Source organism: Panthera leo, chromosome B3 (assembly GCF_018350215.1).
Source record: "Panthera leo isolate Ple1 chromosome B3, P.leo_Ple1_pat1.1, whole genome shotgun sequence".
In the NCBI taxonomy this organism is placed as follows: domain Eukaryota; kingdom Metazoa; phylum Chordata; class Mammalia; order Carnivora; family Felidae; genus Panthera; species Panthera leo.
The window spans coordinates 85,581,028-85,605,251 of record NC_056684.1 but is presented as its reverse complement, the minus strand read 5'-3'; the positions used below and the strand labels follow the sequence as shown (position 1 = coordinate 85,605,251).

The window sequence follows — 24,224 nt, the reverse complement described above, 5'->3', positions numbered from 1 at the left end:
AAAAGAGAAGAAACGCTTTTCCAATGCCCTATCGAAATGGAGCAGCCCCCATGAAATCTGTTCAAGGAAATTTTGATTTGTTAGACAAGCAGAATTACCAACTAGAAGAAAATTTTGGAGCTCCTCCCCTGGATGGCCTCATTTTAGTCATTGGGAAGTTTGTCAGGGCAGCAAGAGGGGGGCAAAGGAAAACAGGTATTCAACTACCGTCCTTTATCAAGGTAGCACGTAACCAGAGGGACGTAAATGGGACAGAGCACCAAGGAGCACTCATGGGAATGAAAATAATGAGTTATCACAGCACCTCTGCTCATGCCTAATGTTCTTTTTCTCTCCTCTGCCCTCAAGGAGGTTCTACACTGAGGCCAAGTAATAATTGCTAATGTGTTGCATGTGCTAAGGCCTTGCTAAAACATGGTAAACACCCTTCCAGCCTAACACAAGAATGCTGCATGTGAACGTGTTCCCAGTTCACTTAGAACAGTGTGGTGTGTATCAATTGTTTATGTGTATGCAGGCAGGCATTTTTTAAGTGGGGGAGAACAGACACCTGTTTGGGGTCATTTCCTTGCAGGATCTTCTGAACTAGATGCACTTTTAGATATTTGCTTAGACCAAACAAAAATTTTGGGTACCTTATAGCCTTCAACAAGTCAGAGGTGGTCACATATGTCAGCATTTATTTCCAGCAACTATCAGTAGCTGAACTGAGGTGGTGCTTTATAGACAATATTGATCAAATGGAAAAGTAGTTAGTAGTACATAGTCACCCAACATAAAGTAATGGAACTACACTTTCCGGAAAAAAAAAATCTGAGAGGAATAGATGACAAGAATAACAAATTTGGATCTAGTTATTTAAAAATAACTACTGGTCATTTTTGGCAAATGTAGCTATTTCCTATGTCTTTTGTCTGGGACCCACTAACTCTAAAGCCTTCCTCCATTGACTAGCACTTTCTTTTATCCAAAAAGGAGATACCCTTTTGTTAATCTGTGCCTGGGTTGACTTAATCCAGTTATCAGGTGTTCCCACTTCAGCATTTGTATGGTCAAGAATAATTATTGCTTTCTTCACTCTGAGACTTTTTTGGTTGTCAAGAAGTATGTGTGTTGGAGGTGGTGGGTAGGGTGGGGAAGAGAAAGGAAGGGAAAAAGGAATTAATTTAATGCTCAATGCATTTCAAGATTATACTCTTAAGAAAAAAATTTTTAGTCCAAGTGTGAAAGTAATGCATACAAAAACTATATATTTCTATCTGTAAGTATGTAAACATACTAAAAGTGATCTAGACTCCAGAGCAGTTCTGGCCAATAGAAATATAATTTAAGCCACATTTTCTAGTACCTATATTTAAAAAGATCAAAAGAAACATGACATTAATTTAATACTACACTTTATTTATTTTGATTTATTTAACTCAGTGCATCTAAAATATTGTCATTTCAACATGTGATCAGTGTAAAAATTATATGAGGTTATTTTACACTCCTTTTCATATTTGGTCTTGAAATTTCATGTGTATTTTATGCTTACAAGTAGATTTCAATTTGAACTAGGGCATTTCAAGTGTTCAATAGCCACGTATGGGTAGTGATTTCTTTATAGGACAGTGCAGTCCGTCATGCAAAGGAATTCATACAAACTTATAAATTATGATTACCTCTAGAAAGGAGGTCTAGAATAGGGGAGTGGAAGGTGAGAGTTTAAGGGAAGGGCTTTGTGTGGAATGTTTAACATGAGAATGTATTCAGCATTATCTGTGACCATTTAGTTTAAAAAGTAACACTTTCATTGTAGAAAATTTAGAAAATACAGAACAGTATAAAGAAAAGTATGTGATCCAAAAGAAGTGTTCTGTGGCTCTACCAGGACCAAGCCTCCCTTTAGGGAGAAGGTTCTCAGCTGATTTAGGTAGGAATGATTTGCTGGCTCATCTTAAGGCTCAATATTGCATAATTCAGATTCCATTGCTTCATTGACAGTAGCAGAAACCCTCATTTTCCCCTGCTCTATAATTTCTTTAAAAATTTTAAACCTTACATACAGACTATTGAAGAACATATATAAACAGAACTCTCTAGAACAGGAAAGCAATTGGTGAACTGGCAAAGCAGGCCCAGGGTTTGAGAGAGATGCACCCATCATGCTCTTTACCATTTCCTAACATTGTGGCCTTGAGAAAAGTTGCATGCCGAATGGTAAAGTGATGGCAACCAGTCCAACCATCTGACAGAGAGGCATCTCTGTGAAGTGGCTAGAAGCACAAGCTCTGGAGGACCGTCTCGGTTACTGACTATGTGACAAGTTCATGTTTCCCACTCTGACTATAGCCCAGTTTCCTGTTTTGTTAGAGAAGAATAATAGTAACAGCCACATTAAATGGTATAATCAGGGTTGAGATGTGTATGCAAAGCTGTCTATACAGTCTGTCATACAGTGATGATTAAATAAGTGTTAGCTGTTGTTATGTGTTTTTATGAGAACTTAAATGTGATAATATATGCAAAGATCTTAACACAGAACCTGGTACACGGTAGGCAGTCAACCAGTAACAACTATTTCAAGATGTAGGTTGATCTTATAAACGCTTAAGTTTGCATAAAGACATTTATCTTGAGCTAGTACCACAATTAATACTGGGCGGTCACAGGTGGCTCCAGTTGTGGGCACGTAAACAGCTTACTGAGCGATGGTTCGTTTTCTCCCTCAGCCCACCTTAGGCCATCCTCAGCTGCCAATAGGAATTCTTCATCAAGGCTTAAGGGCTGGCAGCCTAGTTTTGACAAGGTCTTCAAACGCAGATGCAGGTCTCCTATCATAAACAGTAGAAACCGGCTACCGGCTTGCTGTGTGTGAATAAGTAGCATATAGCAGCAGAAGTTAGAGATTGACACTAAAAACATGTGAAGGCACTTTGGAAAGAATTCCACCATGATCAAGATATTCTTCCTCTGGAATAGTTTCACAAAATTCTTGATCAAGCCTTCCTGATCATCTCACGTGGAGGTTGTGAACTATAAGCTCATTTTTGGCCTTTGCGGGTAATTATAGCTACCAGTTGTGGTAGAACGCTCAATGGAGGGGCTGCAGGCAGAATGGCCAAATGGCTTGACAACACCTTTAAGGAGAGCAGAACAGGCTCCTCAGAGGCTTATTTTGCAGGTAGATTAACGCTTGTTGTTCCGGCCAGTAGTGTCGGTCTCTCCGGCAGCCTGCCTGCCGTTCCTCCATGCTACCTTCATGTCGTAGATACGAACCACTGCAGATTCCTACACAGTAATTGTGGATTTTCCTATTTCGTCATCCAGAGGAGGTGAGTCAGCATGGTCCCTTAAAAATGAAAGTTTCCCAAGAAGTTGCTGTAGCTGAGAGAGGTTCCTGCAGCAGAAGACAGACTAGGGCAACAGTAGTCAACATTAATCTTAATGTAGTCTCAGCGTACAAAGAGCAAGGCCTAGAAAGAGGTGGTGGGAAGTAGGCAGATATCCCCGTTGGTCCTGTGGGGAGGGCAGAGCTGGTAAGGGGCCAGAATGGGGGGGCCCCTCTGGCTGGGGTCCAAAGGCAGCACTGGCTGAGAGAAGAGGCTGTGTTTGTTAGGTTCTTGGAGCCCCAACTGCAATTCCCATGAGAATTGCCAGGAATGGCAGGTGACTTGCTGGCTCCAGCTGCCTGGGTTCTCCCTTCTGTGGTCTAGGCTTGATTCTCTAGCCAGTCAAAAGTATGTTACCCATAAAATGCGCCTTCCCACTCAGTTTAGCCATAAACTATTCTAAAAATACAAAGAAATTGTGGTTCATTTGGTTCCCGATATTTCCCTCATATCCTTCCAGCTTCTGTGTAAAGTATTTCAATAGGTGTGCTTGTCTTGCCTCCACTTTTTAAATTACCACCATATCAGTCAAAGACTATAATCCCTGCCACACTTCCTCCAATTCCAATACCAGAATCTTGGCCAGCATCTTAAAATTCACAGTGAATAAAGGAAACCGGTCTCTAATTTAAATATGCTTGACCTTCTGTGGGGAGCAAAGTAATCACAGCTTTGTCATGCTCTGGTTTGGTTCAGTGGGTGTAAAAACATGTTCAAATAAAATCGGGATAGACCCAAATATCCCCCTGTCCTTCAAACTAAACCCAAGCAAAGTGTTGTTCTGGTTTGTAGTCTCTTTGGCTAAGGACAAGGCTTGCCTGAGGATTTCTCTATCGGAGATGGTTTGCATATCCAGTCTTGCCAGAAGTGTGACTTTACAGCTTGTTGTCCTTATAGGACCTTTCTCCTCTCTAACTGGGCGCATCGTTTTTTCATCTATAGATTTGTAAGAACTAGAAGTCCCCTATCAGTTGTGCTTTAGCCCAGTGGTGTTTGGTTGGCATGCTCTCTGCAAGCCTGGAAAATGTGAATTTCTCCCCAGGAGCAAAATCTTGTATGAATTGTTTCCCAGTTTTTCTCTCCACTTTGAAATCTACTTCAAAGTTATTATTTGGCTAACGGGTTATGTTTTCCTTCCCTTGAGGTCTATAGGATTTGCCTCTGATGTGTGGATGGGGCACAGGTTTTCCTCCTCATTTTTATCTACATTACATATGAACATAATCATTCTCACCCCCAAATATGAAACTAAGGCTTAAGTGAATTGCAAAAGCCTGTTTCCCCTCTACTTAGTCTTTAAAGATGTTCAACCCAAGAAAGGAATAATTAGTCTTCTACCTTTATGATATGATTATAACTTTAAGGCTCAAGGAACAGATAGCAAATGTGTCATTGATGGCAGAATCTTTAACAATAGGGATTTTTAAAAAATTAGTTCAGGGTTTGATTCTGGTTTTGGATAACACCACTAACTTTCTCCTGGGAGCTTAATAATCTAATAGAGACCAATTAGATCATATATGATATCACAAAGCTTAGTGATTATTTTCTCCATAGGCATTTAACAGATGGTTAAACTTAGTTGCATTATGTAGAGTCTATATAAAGTAAATAGAAGGACTGTATTTTGTGATTATCTCTTTCAAGAAAGAGGGAAGTTGAGTTAGAGAATGAGCGTGTGGCTCTGTTTACAGATAGTGTGAGAAGCCAGCTTCAAGGGCATGTCAACATTCATGATGATGTACTGAGTTAAGTTCAAATTTTTCCTGCATTACTGTGTGAAACGCTGCCTGGAAACTGCTCAGTACATAAATTATTTCTTTCCAGTCTGTGATTCTTGTGGGCAGAAAAGTGAATTATGTATATGAATCCATTCCTATAGTTATCTTTCAACAATACCTAAGGCAGCAGCCAAGTTGTCTCTCTATTATCATTTACAGAAAATAGACTTCAGTCTTCCATTCAGCCGTGCCAGGAACTCTAGATTTTTGCCTTCAGAATTGAGACTTTGAAGTAATGATAATAGCTACCATTTACAGAACATCTACTATATGCCAGATACTGTGTAAGATGCCTTACATGTTTTTTCCTTTATTTGATTTTTTGAACTTATATGATTTTGTAAATGGTAAAAGGATTACATTGGTTCTTTCCTACAAATCAAGTAACACAAACCTACAAAAAGAAAAATTAGGGGCATCTGGGTGACTCAGTTGGTTAAGTGTCCAACTCTTGATTTTGGCTTAGGTCATGATCTCACAGTTTGTGGGTTTGAGCCCTGCATCGGGCTCTGTGCTGACAGCATGGAGCATGCTTGGGATTCTGTCTCCCTCTCTATCTCTGCCACTACCCCCACCGTACCCACACACACGCATACATTCTCCCTCTCAAAAACAAACATTTAAGAAAGAAAAAATAGTTTGTAATTTCCACCAGCACTCTCCTCCAACCCCAGTGCTTTGGTAACTGCTATTCATTCTGCCACTTTTTTCTAATGCCCACACATATACACATTCTTGGTATTTCAAATTCTCCCATTACCTCTATAAGGTCGGTGGCTTTATCTCTATTGTATAGATAGGGAAAATAAACCCTAACGAAATCAGTAGCTCTAAGGAACTGAACAATAGCATAGAGTTCTCTTTCTAGTCAACCACACTGCTTTTATTGGGATAAAGAAATGCGGGTAATTATGAAACTTAAGGGAAAGTCTAAAGTGTTTCTGGAACCATGAAAAAACAAAGACTCTTTCTGTGTTGCCAGTCATTGAGTGGTCACCATTGTGGCCACAGCACAGTCACCTTCTTTCCTGCTCTGCCAACAGTGCAGTGTCAAGGCACAGTGTTAGCATCTCATCACCTGGAAAGCCCTGTGTTCCTCCAGGAGTGGTTATTGGGTGGCATGTTGGTATTGATGTAGCTTTGTGGCTTAGCATCTGGGAAAGTTTGTTTATGGCAAATTGTTATCCCCTCACAGATTATTTAAAAAATAGACCCATTCATCAAACATAAACTCTAGGTATAAACTGTAATTATATTCTGAGTGTCTTTTTGTCCATAATCTTGCTCTATTAAAATAAACTATAATGATGAATTAGTGAAGTATCTCAGCTAAAGAAATGTGTAAATGTGGAATTTTAGCCCAATTCATATTCTTTCACTTATATTTTGTCCTCAAAAAACAGGGAGGGATTTTTTTTTCTTTTTTCTTTTCAAATGTATCAAAATGCTTTGAGACTGTATTTGACCAATGAAAAACATAAGTGATCTTCTATCTCCTGAAGAACCAGGGTATTCTCCTACCTAAAAGCAGCAACTGAGTCTCTTCTTTTTTTAACAAAGCAGTATTTTTCTGAAGGGCCGGTTATGGACACTCACTCCATTGTGTAAAGGTCTCATCCGGTTTGCTTTCCAGCCATGTGATGAAATTCAATGCAACGCCCTATTCCATTGGCTCTAAAATACAGCAAAATTCACCTTGCCCTAGGAAGCAGGTAAAGGAACGCATGTGGAGCGTGCTAACTTTTGACATGATGTGCCTAGAGCTCTTCTCTGGCTTTAGGGATGGAGGAAATTCATTGACACACACCCCACGTCTATACCTATTGGCCGTACTCTGAGAGCTATTTACCCAGAGAACAATGCCTTCTGCCCTCGCTTCAGTCTGTGATCTCACAAGCTAGTCAGAGCCAGCTATGGGCAGTAGTTAGGTGGAAGAACTCCAGAAAAAATAGCTCAGGCTGCCATAAGTCATCTCAGTGATTTGTTGGTAATACTGGACTCTCAGTGAGTAAGGAATGTGTCCCGGAGTGATGCCTGGGAGTATTGTGTAGGTGAAGAAACTTCTCTTTAATTAAGCCTCTTAAGGACTTTTGAAACAGAAATTTGATTCCATATTTCATAACCATTGTGGAATATTCTCATGGGCAGATATAAAAAATTATCAGCGTATCTCTCCAAGTAAGAGAAAATCAAAGCAAAAATCACTTGTTTCTAGAATATGAACAAAAAGTACTGCACTAGACATTTAGCACAGCACGTGGCACCCACTAGGCACACAATAGGAATTTGTTGAATAAATGAATGCATGAAAGAACAGAGTTCCCAGAATTAGCAGTTGACAATAGCTGAAGTGAAACTGAAAGACTTTGAGTTACGTCAGAGGGAAATATTCTGACAGGTATCAGTGACCTGAAGATTTCTACAAAGCAGTGTGGAGAGCAGTGTGATATCACAGTATTAGCTACCTTCCTATCCACTTATTCTTCCCTGCTTGCGTTCTGGTGCAGTCAGTGAAAAGTACTTCTAGGAAGTTATAATGCAATTTGGCCCACAACTGGTAACTAAATACGAAAATTGCAGTGAATCTAAATGTTGGAAGGAAACTGAGCTGGTGGGTGACCTGCTGGGTTGGATAGTATTGGAATCATGCCAATCAGTCACCATTTTGTTTTGAAATGGAAGCCCAGTAATCAAATACGTTTAGTAAAATTCCTTGTGTTTACAGAGATCTAGTCAAAATGATTCTGTATTTTCCTATTTAAGCATCCCAGTGGAAGTCATGTTTTGCCTTTCTAATTAAATATTTGCTTACATGTGTGTGATACAATGTTGCTGAATGAAGCAAAAAGCACACTCCTACTTTTTATGGGAACAATCCTTAGTTTCCTCACCTGCAAAATAAGGAAAATATTACCCACTCCTCACATTACAAGGTTGAGAAAAGCAATCAGATATGTTAGGATGGCAAAACCAAGTACGGACTTGGGGTCTGAGAGGCTTTAGTTGAGCACTGGCACTATGTCTGTGATCTTGAGCAAGTAACTCAACCTTAGTTTCCCCATCGGTCAAATGGGAATAATGATAATACCTATCTCACGCACTTGTTGAGAGGATTAAATAACGTGATATATGTAAACTGCCAAATATCTATGTTAGTGGTTAACATCGATGAGCACTTACTTGTTCCAGGTACGTGGTAACACACATGAATATGCTCTCCAGGCTGTAGGCTGTGGCAGGTGGAGGCACAGCTGGTGACTTTTTCATTCCCAACCTTTGCTCCCATGTGACCTTGCTTCTGTAGCCCACAGACTTATCCAGTGGAGAATTCTTACCAACGATGTTAACTTTGAAGGATAGGGAAGAGGCCATTTTATAGGATCCACTGCTCTAGAGAGGAAAGTCCCTGGGGTGAGCAAGATCCCTGGACAAGATCTCCAGCCCAAAGGCTAGATTTTGTTAGGCCTCAGAGGAAGTAGACCTTTTCCTATTGCATTCTGGATGCATTTCCTGTGACAAATCACAAGGGTCCAGGGCTCTGGGAAAAGGAAAGGGCAGCCAGAAGGAAGGAAAAGGACGAGGCTAGTTATGCATGCCCTTCTTCTCTCTCAAATCAGCCTCTGTTTTTTTAGTATCATTGCCTCCAGCCAACAAAGAAATTACCTGTTGTTTCATTATTACAACTATTTTTATTGACAGCATAATTACCATTATTAACAGCTAATATGTAGTGAATGCTTATATAGGAAAAATGCATTGACTTATTTATTGTCATCACAGCAATGCGATGAGAAAGATGCTCTTCTATGATTCTATTTTTATTCTTATTTTACAGATGAGTAAAGTGAGGATAAATAAGAGCAGATAAAATCCTTGCCCAAGCTAGCAAGTGGAATTGCTGAGACTCAAACCTGGAGCTGTCTAGCTCCAACCCATTATTTCTATCTACTGTGCTACTCCCTGATTTACCTAATGATTCACAACTAGAGTTCAGATGCAACCAGGCACTGAAGTTCAAAATGTGCCCCCTGGCTGCCTTCCTCAGAGCAGGAGAGCAGAGCTTAGGTGGTTTGCCCAGCATTTCCAGAGTCTTTCCAACAGAAATGAATTTCTGCTCAACTTGTCCTCAAGTCTGTTTTGAAAACCAAAATAAATAATTTGTGTTGATAGACAGTGTGCCAGAACACAAATTAAAAAAGTCCCATTTTGTAGGACAGAGAGTGAACTTTAACCGTCTGAGAATTTTTGGTTTTCCTATATGAAATGTTTGCTTATTATTTTTAAGATGCATTCTCATGTGTTTTTTTTCATGTTGCAAAAAAGGGTTTCCTTAAGCTTAATACAATTTATTGTACGAAATGAAAAGATGAAGTCGAGTGTAGTATTGTAGTTAGGAGTTTTTAAAACATCAGCAAAACCTACGGGATTTACTATATAAACAAGCTCAATTAAGTATCTCATGCTAATTACATAGCTATAAATACAAGGTGGATGAAAAACCTTGATTGGGTTTGTTCTTCTCTGTTCTGATACAACCTTAATTGCACATGATAAGAAAACACTTAGAAAGCACATCAGACTGCCATGAACACTCCAGCGACCTGCTCCAGGTTATGCATGTTGGAGAAAAAAAAACAAATGTCACATCAGTGCTTGCCTCATGGGGGAAAAAAAATTAAATACTGAACATTTCCCCCTCTTTACTATTCATTCAAAATATAACAAGGAGCGGGGCGCCTGGGTGGCTCAGTCAGTTGAGCGTCCAACTTCAGCGCAGGTCATGATCTCACAGCTAGTGAGTTTGAGCCCTGTGTCGCGCTCTGTGCTGACAGCTCAGAGCCTGGAGCCTGCTTCAGATTCTGTGTCTCCCTCTCTCTCTGCCCCTCCCCTGCTCATGCGCGCTCTCTCTCTCTCTCTCTCTCTCTCTCTCAAAAATAAACATATATATATATATATATATATATATATATATATATATATATATATATATATATATATGGAGAGATACCCTTGGTACTGTACCTCCAAAAGGAAGCAATCATTCAACTTTTTTAAAAAAACCCACATGAACTGTTATTGTATTGTAATGAATTATAAACCTCAGGGCAAGCTACAGTGAGCTCTGTAGCATGTTCCAAAAGTAGCAATAGACTGGAATTCAGCAGTCAGGGTATTTTAGGGTCGGGTAATCTATCGGAAGAGTGGAAGGAAGTAAATTAAAGGTAACCCACTACTCCCAGCACCACTGACTCATCATTTATCACAGTGAATGATACACACTGATTGCGCATCCTCTTGAGGAAGTCTACAAACAACTGCAATTTATCCATGCCCGATTTCTAACCTGGTGCCACTTTAAACTATTGAGCCACTGGAGTCAAGATTAATTGTAACATTCACTTTAGAAAAACATAATTAGAAAAGTAAATATGCTGGATTCAAGAACCAAATATAAATTCCTTTTGGATTATGCACAGTTACGGATTACCAGTTTATCTGTATGGCTAATCCCCTCCATTACTTTGGATAATCCAGAATTGGATACAGCTATTTACATGTAGGTAGTGATGATAGGTATTACATGACCTTAGTTTCACTAATTCCAACAAAGATGTGGGTTTTTTGCTTTTTGGTTTTTGCCAGAAATCTTCCCTTTCAGACCTGTATGCATGCAATTTTGTTTACTTTTTGGGCTTCCTAATTTTAAAAGCATGGATCTAGGCATGATTATGCATGTTGGAGACAAAAATCGTCCCTAATAGTTTTGGCTTGAAGGGAAGCTAAAATGGTAATTTACTCTATTTCACGGTCTCAAAGATGATCTTTCTGGCTTTCCTCCTCTCTCCTACAGCAACCATCCACTATGAGTTATGCAAGACACATCATTAAGAAGGAAGGCTTGGGACTCCAGGGCCTCAACAAAGGATTTACAGCAACTTTGGGACGTCATGGGGTTTTCAACATGGTTTATTTTGGCTTCTACTACAACGTCAAAAACATTGTTCCTGTCAATAAGGTAACTATTTAATAGATTAAAATCCTGGAGAAAAATGTCATCAGTGATGACAGCTACATTTGGAGAGTGTTCGTCATGTCCTAGTCACTGTGCTAAACACTTATATCTAATTTGATCCTCGCAGTAGCCTTATTCCTGGGCTGTTGTTATTCTTATTTAGGAAACTGAGGCTTAGAAAACTCAGGGCGCCTGGGTGGCTCAGTTGGTTGGGCAACCACGGCTCAGGTCATGATCTCACGGTTTGTGAGTTCAAGCCCCTCATCAGGCTCTGTGCTGACAGCTCAGAGCCTGGAGCCTGCTTCACATTCTGTGTCTTCCTCGCTCTCTGCCCCTCCCCCACTCACATTCTGTCTCTCTCTCTCAAAAATAAACATTCAAAAAATTTTTAAAAAAGAAAAAGAAAAATCAAGTAAATTGTTAAGTAGTTAATAGCCAAGTAGAGACTTGAAACCAATTCTGACACCACAATTCTTCTTGAAGTATGCACCATTACATCTGAATGCTTCCCATTTATCACAAATGGGAACTTCTAGAAACTGTGTTATCATGTAATTTTTATCTCAGAAGCGTAACCTTCTCAAGAAAGTTGAAATTTTCATATTCTACATAAATTTTGAGCTCTGGGGAAAAATTATCAGCCTAAAATTTAAATTTTACATAGATACTCATTTTTAAATTCACCTACGTTAATTAGGGTAAGCAGTAAACCAACTCTTTAAGGATCATTCACTTTCATGCAAAATAATAATAATTATATATGTATATATATATATTTAATGATATATATATTTAATAAATATATATGTAATATATATATTTAATATATATATATTTAATGATAATTTACAGATGCTAGCAGCCTTTTAACTTCTACAAGATGAAAGTAGCACATGATGTGCTTTAAACCTAGCATCTTTTCAGCCATTACAGCACAATTTTCCCCCACCATTATATTGCTTGCTTGCTTGCATCAAAGATTGCAATCCTGGAAGCACCCGCTGGGGACACATTTTCCACATGCAGAAAATTTCCCACAGGGGTTCACTTTTTTATTTTGCTTAGTACAAAGTACAGATGGACTTTTATAAATCATAAAAATATTTCTAATGTTGCTACCACTAGACTCTTTAGTAAAGTTGATTATACCTACCTTTGCCCAGCTATTGCCCATATTCTAGGACAAGACTTAAGTAGCAGCTGAATCCAGGGGATGTTCCACATTAGCCATCCGTTGGTATTACCTCTTTCACTAGCCAAAGTTGTTCACCACATTTTATTGTATTTGGAAATCTTATTTATTTATTTATTTATTTATTTATTTATTTAGAAATTTTTCAGTGTTTATTTATTTTTGAGAGAGAAACACAGAGCATGAGCAGAGGAGGAGCAGAGAGAGAGGGAGACAGAATCCAGGCTCTGAGCTATCAGCACAGAGCCTGACACAGGGCTTGAACCCATGCACCACGAGATCATGACCTGAGTTCCAAAGTCAGACGCTTAACCAACTGAGCCACCCAGGCACCCCTGGAAACCTCATTTGTTGAGTAGAAGCTTATGTTTTGTTGGCCTGAAGTCTGTGATTGACCACAGTATATAAACACCCTTCCCCCATTGATTGACAATTCTGACTCCAGTGGTCCTCAGAGTCCTCCTTCTGTGAAGAAATCCAGAAATAGAATGCAATAAATACTTTGGTCTTGAATGATACAAGAGAGTTCAACTCTTAATACATTGAGGTTCTTTTTAGCAGGAATGGACTAAACAACTTGTGGTTCCTTGGACAAAATGAAAATATAGGACCCTTGTTCAAAAATTATTAAGAATTTCCAGACCAAATAGTAAGGCAGTGAAACCAGGCTCTTCTATGTGTAGGCCCTGGGTAACTGCACAAGACACAATCACATGAAGTTGACTCTGTTTTTTAGACTCTGAGATGAGTAATCCATACAACATGGGAGACATGTCCATCTCTTCAGCTATCCAAAGGCTTGAAACAGATAGAAATCACACACAATGAAATAAATTATATGATTATTATATATTTTATTACACATATTTGGGCATGTATTTTAATTAATATAGTATTATAAAATGAATTTGGTTATATTTAAGAAAGAATTCACGAAGATTTATATGTGGTCATATCTTAGTGCTTAAAATCCACAAGTGTGAATGTCACTCTAAAATTAATCAATGCACTTATGTTATTAAATATTATGCATTATATAAACACAGAACTTAAATACTCATTATTTAAAAATACAGCATGATATCTTGAAACTATGGAAAGCACTCATTTATCTTGCCAGTTTGCAGCGGTCAGATCATACCGGCTCTTATAGGCCACACTAGGGATTCTTCCCGTTATCTGAAGAGCATTAGGAAGCAAACCAAAGATTTTAAGTCGAGGAATTACCGAATCACGGTGGCTATCAAGTGGAGAATGCATGGAATGGAGGTGGTGAGGGAAATGCAGGGTATAACATGAAAATGATTTCAAAGTGAGATGCTGGGGCCTTGGACTGTGTTGTTCATGGTGGAGACAAGGAGAAATGGACATTTTTGAGAAATCTTCAGAAGGCAAAATCTAATGGAGTCCATGTATGCATGTTGAGAAAAGGGGTGGTGGAGAGAGATGATGCCTAAGTTTTTGGCTTAAGCAACTGAAAGGATGATGGTGCCATTTACTGAGAAAGAAAACCACTGAAAGAGAAGCAAGTTAATGGGAGAATATCATGGGCTCAGCCTGGAAACTGAATTTAACTACCCCCAGAACGAAAGTGCAGATGTTGAGTCGGAGATTGGATGTGGGTCCTGGAGCTGCAGAGGAGAGATCTGAGTTGGAGATACACACTTCGAAGTCGTCATAAACCTGGGCAAGTGTCCCTTTACTGGGTGAAAGATCTTGAGCCAATCACCTTGCTGCTCTGAGCTTCAGGTTTTTTATATTGTGTGTGTGGGTGGGTGTGTGTGTGTGTGTGTGTGTGTGTGTGTGTGTATTTTATTGTGTATTGAAAAGCTAAGATGGTTCTTTCTACCCGACATTATTTGGAAGATTAAGATAAGTGGTATGTGAAATTGTTTGTGAATTTTAAGGAGCATTGGAAAAGTTAGGTGTGGTGGTGCTGATGACAGCAATCAGGGAAGGAGAGAGGTGGTGAAGCGGGTGGTGGAAACAGCACGTAGAACCCCATGAAGAATGTTTCCCCAGGACTGTTCCTTTTGCACTTAAATGAACACTGCGGTCTTTTCTTGTCTAGAACAAAGTCATTGATTTTATGTGTTCTGTAATCTAAGCCTGATTCAAAACTGGAAAACCAGTATTCTTTAAATTTAAACCATAATAAATCAATCCTTTGTGAAGGGGAAGGTATGATAATCATTAAAACATGTTGAAGAACGTCATCAAGTTGTTAACCATGAGGAGGAGGTGGTGTTCCTTGAAGGCTTTATTCCATCTTTGCTGTGGGCTGTCTCTAGCCATACACTTTGGATGATTTGTTTACAGGATTATTATTTCAGTTGCCTTACCCAGCAATTGGTCATTCTGTTGTTCCGAGGGAATTTGAGATTTCACCAATCCTGACTGGCATGAAATAATTTGAGATTTTTCTTTAATGTATTTTTTTAAATCCATAAATTGTCTTACAGCGTTTTCCATTTTCAAAGTATTTTATTTTAAAAGAAACTGTTTATAATGATCTCTGGGGAGTGGAAACGAGAAGTGGTGTGTGTGTGTGTGTGATAGAGAGAAAGCAGCAGTGAAGGGAAGTACTTTTTTCTGTATACCATTCTGAGCTGTTGAAAGCCTCTGCAATAAGCATGTATTAATTTTATAATAAGAAACAAATCAGTGAAAAGTTCAATAGAGTCTCATAAAATAGAATAGCTAGTTAGCTTCTTCACATTTTATTCAACTCTAAGGCTGTGTATAGAGGTAAAATAAGATCTTTAAACAGCGAGCCTAGAGAACTCAGGTCACATATCCACCCCTGAAGTGTTTAACCCTTCAGACTGGTGACCTCTATTAGATTTATTTTTCAAGTTATCACAGATAACTGTCATTTTCAGATAAGTAACTGTCATTTTGAGATAAGAAAACCAAATGAGAAGTTATGGCCCAGGGCAGAAAGTTACTGAAGTAATTTATCTGAGGTTATACAGCAAGGGGGAGGGAGAGAACCAGAGACCGGAACTCTTTCCACTATACCATGCAATGCTTTAAGTCTACTTTTTTTTTTTAAAAAAAAACACTTATTTATTTTGGGGAGAGCACAACCAGGGGAGGGGCAGAGAGAGGGGGACAGAGGACCCAAAGCGGGCTCAACGGTGACTGCCTAATAGAAGTGAGCCCGATGTGGGGCTGGAACTCACGAACCACAAGATCATGACCTGAGCCGAAGTCAGACGCTCAACTGACTGAGCCACTCAGGTGCCCCATCTCTACCTTTTACCTTGTATTTTGTCATACATAAATTACAAGTAACAAATGATCACTGAGATTTAAATATGTGAAAGAGCTAGAATATCCAGATAATATAACCAAATTCCTCTTCTGTCACATTCAGTCCTGTAACCTGGTCCTCCCTTTTTATATCCTTAGTCTGTAATCTATAGAAACAAAGAATTATATAAGTCACAGCCTTGGAACAACTGGGCATTCGCAGTTTGAAAATGGTGCCCTGGGTTATAATATTTTAGATTTATTTTTAGGATCTAACTGTTCCTGTGGTGGGTAAGAATATACAATAGAGAAAAGACTTCTTTGGATATTAACTGACCATGGAATTCATTTAATGGAGGCATTCATTTACATCTTGCAGTAAATGGAATGGAATGTCAGTATAAAGAATTATCCCTTCTCTCCAGAAAGAGGCATCACTTCTCAAAGTAAAGCCCACTGGAAGCAGGTATTGATTAACTTAAATGCTGACATCTTTTTCAAATATCCATGGGAGTAAGCTTTCATTGCAAAAATAATTTCTTTCATCCCTACTGCAAGGTGGGGATGTTCAAGCATATTATTTGTGATGTTGACACAGAAATGAGAATCCTAAGATTAAAATATTATATCTCTTTAATAACTGTCCTCTAGTTTCATATTTACTGCTTTTCGAATGTTTCCATAAGTAAAATAATAATAATAATAGTGGAAATCACTGTCGAAAGCTCGTGGCTGTCAACAGTATTAAAATGTGCTTTCAGTTTGCATCCTAATTAAGCATGTTTGCAAGTTATTTTGCCAAAAACAATAGACCTTTTGTGTTGAATTTTGCCATGATATAAATTACATGTGTGGGTTAGAAATATTCTGGGAGAGAACAATTTTTCATATGTTCAATTTTTCTTACTTAATAAACCATTTAGACCTGTCCCTATGGTCATTTTACTACAGACAGCATTAAGTCAAACATATTTTATTTTCTCTTAAAGTAATATTTATAAAAGATTGCCTTTTGGAAATGCAAATGTTTTTCTTTTTCTTTTGATTTTTTAATGTTTTCTTTGTTTTGTAAATTCTGTAGAAAGTCTGAGGGTGGTGCCAGACGCACCTCAGTTTATCAGAAGAAATGTGGAAATGTGTTAGTTTCGTGATTTAAAGCTATATCCTTCCCTAAGGTGTGCGCTAAGCTAAATGAAAAATGCACCTTTGGGTTCAAGTGGAGAGCTTAGACAGAGCTGTTTGTATTTTGGAAAGAAGAATCTCAGTAGAATTAGATCATGGTAGGATTTAATTTATGGCCATTTATTTTTCTGATTCTCTCTTACTCCATCATTAGTCTTACCAATCATCCGGTAATGGGAAGGGCAAGAGCATTAAAGTTTCATTAAGAACAACTCTCCTTTCTGGTAACCACTGGGGTAAAACTACAAGTATATGTTATCTATAAAATTCCAGGATATGTGACAAGATTCTGTGGTAAAAAGCAGTATCTTTCATTGGCAGTTTTCACAGACTCCCTGGGGTATGTGTGCTGGGGAGAAGGAAGACATGGGGGAGGGCAGAGAGAAGGGGGCAAGGATTCAGACACTTTCTTAAATAAACTTTAAGTCAAAAATTTCCAGGCAGGCACCACCCAAGTGGATGGAAATGTGGTACAAGTAGCTTTAGGTTCTCAGTGGGTTCCTTCTGTTCATTCATTCCAAGAACGTTCATGGCACACATGTGATGTCCCGGGCGCCATCTTGCTAAGTGTCAGCGCTGACCCTGCCTTAGTAGGCTTCGCATTCTATGAGAGGAGACCGATAATAAAGACGTCATGGCACATGGAACTGGATAGTGATAGTCATGATGAGTGCCATGGAAGGCAACTATCAAGCTGTGGGAATTTAGAAACCAGGATCCCAATCTAGACCAATGGCAGGGCAGGGCAAGGAGATAGGAAAGGCCTTCCTTCAAAAACGATGTTTAGGCTGAGGCTCAAGGGTGAGGATTGGCCAAGATGAAGAGGATGAGCAGAGACCAGATATTTAGTCAGAGAGAAGAGGATATGTGACTGCCCTGAAGCAAAAAGAGGCTTGGGGAACCAGGGATAAGACGAAGAATGAGGATAAGCTGGTATATGGTGAACCCGAGGGGAATGGAGGCCATGCAGGCTGCAGAGGGCATCTGGCCCACAATGTTTTAGGTATGTAGAAATCACTTGACTCCTCTTACATGATTTAACTCAGGGTATATGTCGAACAAACATATTACATAAGTAGTACTAAATGGGCGTGGGAAAGCGTCATTTATAGAAGCAGTCCATAAGTAGAGTCTCATGAAATAAAGTTGGTTCCAAGCCTTTTTCTTGATCATATGCCTACCTCCATATCAAAGCATCTCAGTGTGTCCTTTCTCTGACCTCTCAACCTTTTAGAATTTTGTTTTGGAAACCTGGTTTGTTAGTTTTCCTTGGGGGTCAGCACCTTTATTGAGGTAAGGAATAAACAGAGCACACCAAAATGGAAAAATCTTACTGAGTTCCCAAGGAAATATATTAATATTTTCCTGCATTTCATACGATAATACTCAGCGATACAATTGACTCTTAGACTGTATTACCCACCCATGTCAATATTTAAAGAGAGGTATTTAAGGAGAGGATGTGTGTGTGTGTGTGTGTAGGTATATATATACATGTGTATGAAATAATCAAGTGATAACTGTTATGCTTAAACCCTAACCCATTTTGACATTGTATGTGTTTTATAATTTGAACTAAGTGGGTAAGACATTTAAAATTATTTTACATTTCACAACACTTTAAGGAAGAGCTAGCTCGGGGAAAAAAGGAATTTTCATGGCTATTTTCTGAATGGCTACATTTAGATGCTGAGCTTTTAACAAGACTTTGATTTCATTCCAAAGCCCAGAGCCCTGCAAGGATAGGATCTTGGGAATACTCTACATTCCTTAAAGAATGCTTATCAATTAAACCATCTCTTTTTAGTTAGTGACCTTCTGTGGAGTGAGGAGCTAGCATTTCCCCCAAATTATCTCACATAAAGAGAAAACAAACACTGTAATAGATTCTTCTGATAGCTGTGAAGTGGAAACAACTGTATTTTTTAATTAAGCTTTAATAGCAGGTATTTTCATTTCAGGGCAAAACAGCATGATACATGACATCAGGCAAACAATGCTTTTGTCAAAGTTTATAAACAAAACAACAGAAGAGAGCCAACGTTAGAGAAGATAAAAGATAGACTGCAAGCCGACTTGACTCTGAGTTGACGTGGTCCCACTGAAACTAACAATAACTAAAATGCAAATTTCTTCATAAAAAAAAAGATAAAAGGCAATTTGTTCTCACTCAGGCTGCCTCCTTGTTCAGTTACTAGGAGGCAACTACCGATTTCAGCTCCCCACATTATTTTCATGATGACCATTGCCAGCTGCGGGGCAGGCAGCGCTGAGCCACTGTTATTTGCCTTGCAGTTGCTACCAGGTGCTTAACCAGTGTGCCTCTGTACCGCCTTTGTAATTTGCTTCTGAGACCTTAGTTCTTTGCGTATGACGTCTGTAGGGAGGAGAAAGAAAACATTTATTAAACACCAAAGATGTGGCAGGCCTGGTGTACGTACAAAATGAATATGACATAGCACAGTCCTTTCATTTGAGAGGCTTTGCAGGACTCTTCCCAGAGAACGTCAGAGTTTGGTGCCCATCTCTGCTAAATCCGCCAAAGATTGAACCCAGGCCATCTGACACGAGAGTCCATACTTGTAATTGTTGTATCCAACTTCTTCAAAGGTATGGATAGGTGAGCCTTTGAGTTTTTTCTTCTTTGGAGGATGTCCACATTTCCTCAGCTCCTCGTCAAGTGACATGAGTTTTGGTCCTCTCTATGGTCTGTGTCCCCCACTATAGATGCATCAGGTTTATCAATGTCAGTGTCAAAACTGAACATAATACTACAGTTGTCAGAGGATCAGTTCAGAGTACAGTAGTCTCAACCCTTCCTGTGATCTGAACACATGTTGTTGTTTTTTTGTTTTGTTTTGTTTTTTCATTTAAGTTCAAGGTAGTTGGGGGCGCCTGGGTGGCTCAGTTGGTTAAGAGTCTTGACTTTGGCTCAGGTCGTGATCTCATGGTTTGTGAGTTTGAGCCCCATGTTGGGCTCTGTGCTGACAGCTCAGAGCCTGGAGCCTGCTTCAGATTCTGTCTCCCTTTTCTCTATTTGCCACTCCCCTGCCAGCACTCTGTCTCTCTCTCTCTCTCTCTCTCTCAAAAATAAACATTAAAAAAATAAATTGAAACTAGTTAACATACAGTGTAGTCTTGGCTTCAGGAGTAGAACCCAGTGATTCATCTCTTACATATGACACCCAGTGCTCATCCCAAGAAGTGCCCTCCTTAATACCCCTCAGCCCTTTAGCCCCTCCAGCAACCCTCAGTTTGTTCCCTGTATTTAAGAGCCCTTATGGTTTGCCTCCCTCTCTGTTTTTCCTCTTATTTTGCCTTCCCTTCCCCTATCTTCATCTGTTGTGTTTCTCATATTCCACATATGAGTGAAATCATATGAAAGCTGTCTTTCTCTGACGTATTTTGCCTAGCATAATACACTCTAGTTCTGTCCACATTGTTGCAAATGGGAAGATTTCATTCTTTTTCATCACCAAGTAGTGATGTGTGTGTGTGCGTGCACACGTGTGGGTGTGTACCACATCTTCTTAATGCAGCCAAAGATTGTACAGAAATAAATTCTTTTTTTTTTTAATTTTTTTTTTAACGTTTATTTATCTTTGAGACAGAGAGAGACAGAGCATGAACAGGGGAGGGGCAGAGAGAGAGGGAAACACAGAATCTGAAACAGGCTCCAGGCTCTGAGCTGTCAGCACAGAGCCCGACGCGGGGCTCGAACTCACGGACTGTGAGATCATGACCTGAGCCGAAGTCGGACGCTTAACTGACCAAGCCACCCAGGCACCCCCAGAAATAAATTCTTGAGAAATTTTTGTTGGGGTGGAAGGGACAGAGAATGGGTGTTGGTTTTGCATCAAGATGTTGATATGTATAAAACTATGGTCAGTTAAAATCCCCAGAGTATGTGAACTGCAGTCAAGTCAAGTCTCCCCTTGAACTTGTACAGTTTGTATTCACTGTGCTTAAAAGTAATCCTGTGGGTTCAGTCCAGTGCTTGTGATGATAAATTTTAATATTGAGGGCCTCATCTGTCATTCTAGCTTCCCCTCCCAACCTGTGTAATCAGCAGATCCAAGGGCAGGCCTTTCACATCTTGACCCAGGTTCATCCAGCCCCTCATCAGGCTGTCTTATGGACACATCTTTCACAGCTGAGGGATCTCCAGCTGTACTTTTCATCTCTCCTCCCTCCATTCAGTATCTTATTAATCAGGATAACATGGAAGACTTATTCAAGTAACTTTCTAAAATCAAAGTGTACAGGATGATTCAAAAGGAAATTAACTTTCAAAAATGTATTACTAGACCGGGTTGTCTGCAGTTTCTTCATGTGAGAATCCACATGAAATTCCTGTTTGTATCACCTCTTTTTTGGCAGCCTTGAGGAGATGGCGTCACAACTACCCCTTTAACGATTGATGGTGGTATGCCACAAAGGGGATAAAATGAATTAAAGTATAGAATGTGTGTTGTTAGCACAGACTGACCATTGTAAAATTATGGAAGTAACTGAGGGAGCCCATTAAAATTGGTTTTGACCACATGTTTGTATATAATCTAACTACTAATAGATTTATTAAAATGTTCCATTCTTTTTGAATCACGCTGCTATGGTCCTAACATTCTCCCCATCAATTTATTTACCTACTAGCGGGAAGAGAAAGCAGAGTAAGAGTTCTATCAAGAAGTAATTTGTGGGGCACCTGGGTGGCTCAGTTGGTTGAGTGTCCGACTTCGGCTCAGGTCATGATCTCGTGGTTCGTGAGTTCGAGCCTGCGTCCAGATCCTCTGTCCCCCTCTCTCTCTGCCCCTCCTCCACCTGTGCACTCACTCGCTCTCTCTCTCTAAAAAATAATTACTAAAAAAAAACACAGCAATTTGTGATACCCTGAAAATCATGTGACTCTTTGTAGGACCACTATATTGTCTTTAATTGTCTTAAAGCAATTTACAGCAACTTCTTTCAGTCACTTCTCAACTATAATTTTAATTTTTCAAATGGCAAACCTATTTTAGCAACTTTTGACAAGGAACAGTAAATCCAATCTAGCATCAACCAAGGCCCATCCTGAATGGAGAATGTTTCTCTAAGTGTGTTTATTAAAGACTATCTGGGGCGCCTGGGTGGCTCAGTCAGTTAAGCGGCCGACTTCAGCTCAGGTTACGATCTCGCGGTCCATGAGTTCAAGCCCCGCGTCGGGCTCTGGGCTGATGGCTCAGAGCCTGGAGCCTGCTTCCGATTCTGTGTCTCCCTCTCTCTCTGCCCCTCCCCCGTTCATGCTCTGTCTCTGTCTCAAAAATAAATAAAACGTTAAAAAAAAATTAAAAAAAAAAAAGACTAAGACACCTGGACTAAGTATCCAGGGTATACTGAATTCAAGTTAGGTCAAAGCTAGTCAGAGAGGATCTCAGATGCAGTGTGATGACAGAAGGAATGAGTGAACTGTGGGGAGCAAAGGAAATTTAATTTGGGCTGTCATGAGGTCGTAGGAAGATTCTAAGACTAGACTTTAAGGTGTATATTCATGCTGTTCGCCCATTGCTACACTCTGTTAAACCTTGCCTTATGGGTAGCAGCAGGCTTCCTGGCCAGTCTCCCTCACCACCCCTCGTCCTCACTAGCTAACAGATCTTGCTTCCCCCATCTTGCTTACCCCCTCCTTCTGGCATGTCTCTGTGTGGAATGTCTTCTTAAAGATGCCAGACCCTAATCACAAAGGCCTGTGAGATGGGCAAAGGTTCTGTTTATCAAGCTAGCAGCCAGCTGGCCAGTCATGAAGCAAAGCATCAAAGCCCATGCCAGGGAAGGTAAAAAGAGAGGCACATGCTTCTTTTGATCAAGACATTTTGCCTTTCTGCATATTAACTTCTTAAGTGCCATTGCCTTAAATTACTAATACTGTCCTTAGCTGTGGATATAATGTTTGGATTAGATGGTTAAGTTAGTCACAAATATGTAGTATGTTGATTGTTAACTATTTTGAGTCATATGATCTCATTTCCAATGACGTGGTAACTTTTGTTGAATTCTTAAAGGTTATGGAACATCATGACCACCAATGTTTTGGGATCACTTATTAGTGTTTCTTGTTAAGCTGTGGAGAGTCTATAAATAACATGTCCTGTCAGGGAAACTCATTGATCTTCCAAAAGAGGGACTGGAAAACACATCTCTTCAGCTCTGCACTGACACCAAATTGCAGTGTTATGGAAATTGCCAGAGTTCTACTAAGAGACCTGATATCAATTCCCAATTCTGGTACTTACTCATTAGCCATGTCTCTCTGGCAAGTTATACCTTTCCTCTGTCTCAGTTGTCTCATTTGAGAAGTGAAATGTTAACATCAGTCTTAAAATGTTTGCAGGGGAATTAAATCATTTTTTTAAACTATGAATATTGGATTTTGTATTGCTATCACAAATAAGGTCAATGCATGTAATACACATTAACATTTCAGGCTACTTAGCTCCAGTTTAAAGTACCATATTTTATAAGAAAAATTGGAACATACTTAGGAGAAAAGAATAAAACTCATCTGTAGATGGGGAAATAATGTATACTACTTACAAATAAATATTTCAAAGGAACTGTGTTTTTAAGCATGAGGAAGAAAAGGTTATTTCAATAACAGTTTTTAAATCATGATGAATTACATCAAGAATGGTGACAGTTGATTACCCTTGCAATTGAGCAAAAAATTAGAGTAAAATAGTTTAGGCTTATGCGTGAGGAATGTGGGTTAGGAACACAGGAAGTTTCCTGATTGATGACAGTTGGAACAAATTATAGAAGTAAGTTCGAAATTTTTAAAAACAAGATAGATTTTTCATCAACATTAATATCCATTTACATAATTAAGGTATGATCCATCCTAAATATTTTACTTGGGCTAAGTGACATATTTTTCCCTCAAGTTTTTTTTTTTAATTTTCATTATATTATGATAAAAACACTTAACGTGAGATCTACCCTCAACATATTTTTAAGTGCACAATACATTATTGTCGACTATGGGTATGATGTTGTAAAGCAGATCTCTAGAGCTTATTCATCTTGCTTAACTGAACTTGATTAGTGACTCCCCATTTCCCTGCCCCCAAGCCCTGGCAACCACCATTCCATTCTTTAATTCTACTAATTTGACTATTTTAGGTACCTCATATAAGTGGAATCATGAAGTAATTGTCTTTTCTGTGACTGGCTCACTTTACTTAACATGGTGTCCTCAACTTTCATCCATGTTGTCACATATCACAGTTTCCTTCATTTTAAAGGCAAATGGTATTTCATTGTATAAATATGCCACATTTTCTTTATCTGTTCTGTCAATGGATGTTTAGGTTGTTTCCATATCTTGGTTATTGTGAATAGTATGGCAATGAACATAAGAGTGCTAATATCACTTTGAGGTCCTCATTTCAATT

The 24,224-nt window shown here is 39.2% G+C and overlaps 1 protein-coding gene across 1 annotated transcript in view; it reads left to right on the top strand.

The window, feature by feature from the left end:
• Positions 1–24,224, top strand: part of SLC25A21 (solute carrier family 25 member 21) — a 485,962-nt gene that overhangs the window by 440,813 nt on the left and 20,925 nt on the right. Inside the window, exon 7 of the mRNA XM_042943202.1 lies at positions 11,007–11,171. Coding sequence (XP_042799136.1) covers positions 11,007–11,171 — 165 coding nt within the window. The remainder of the gene's footprint in view (positions 1–11,006; positions 11,172–24,224) is intronic.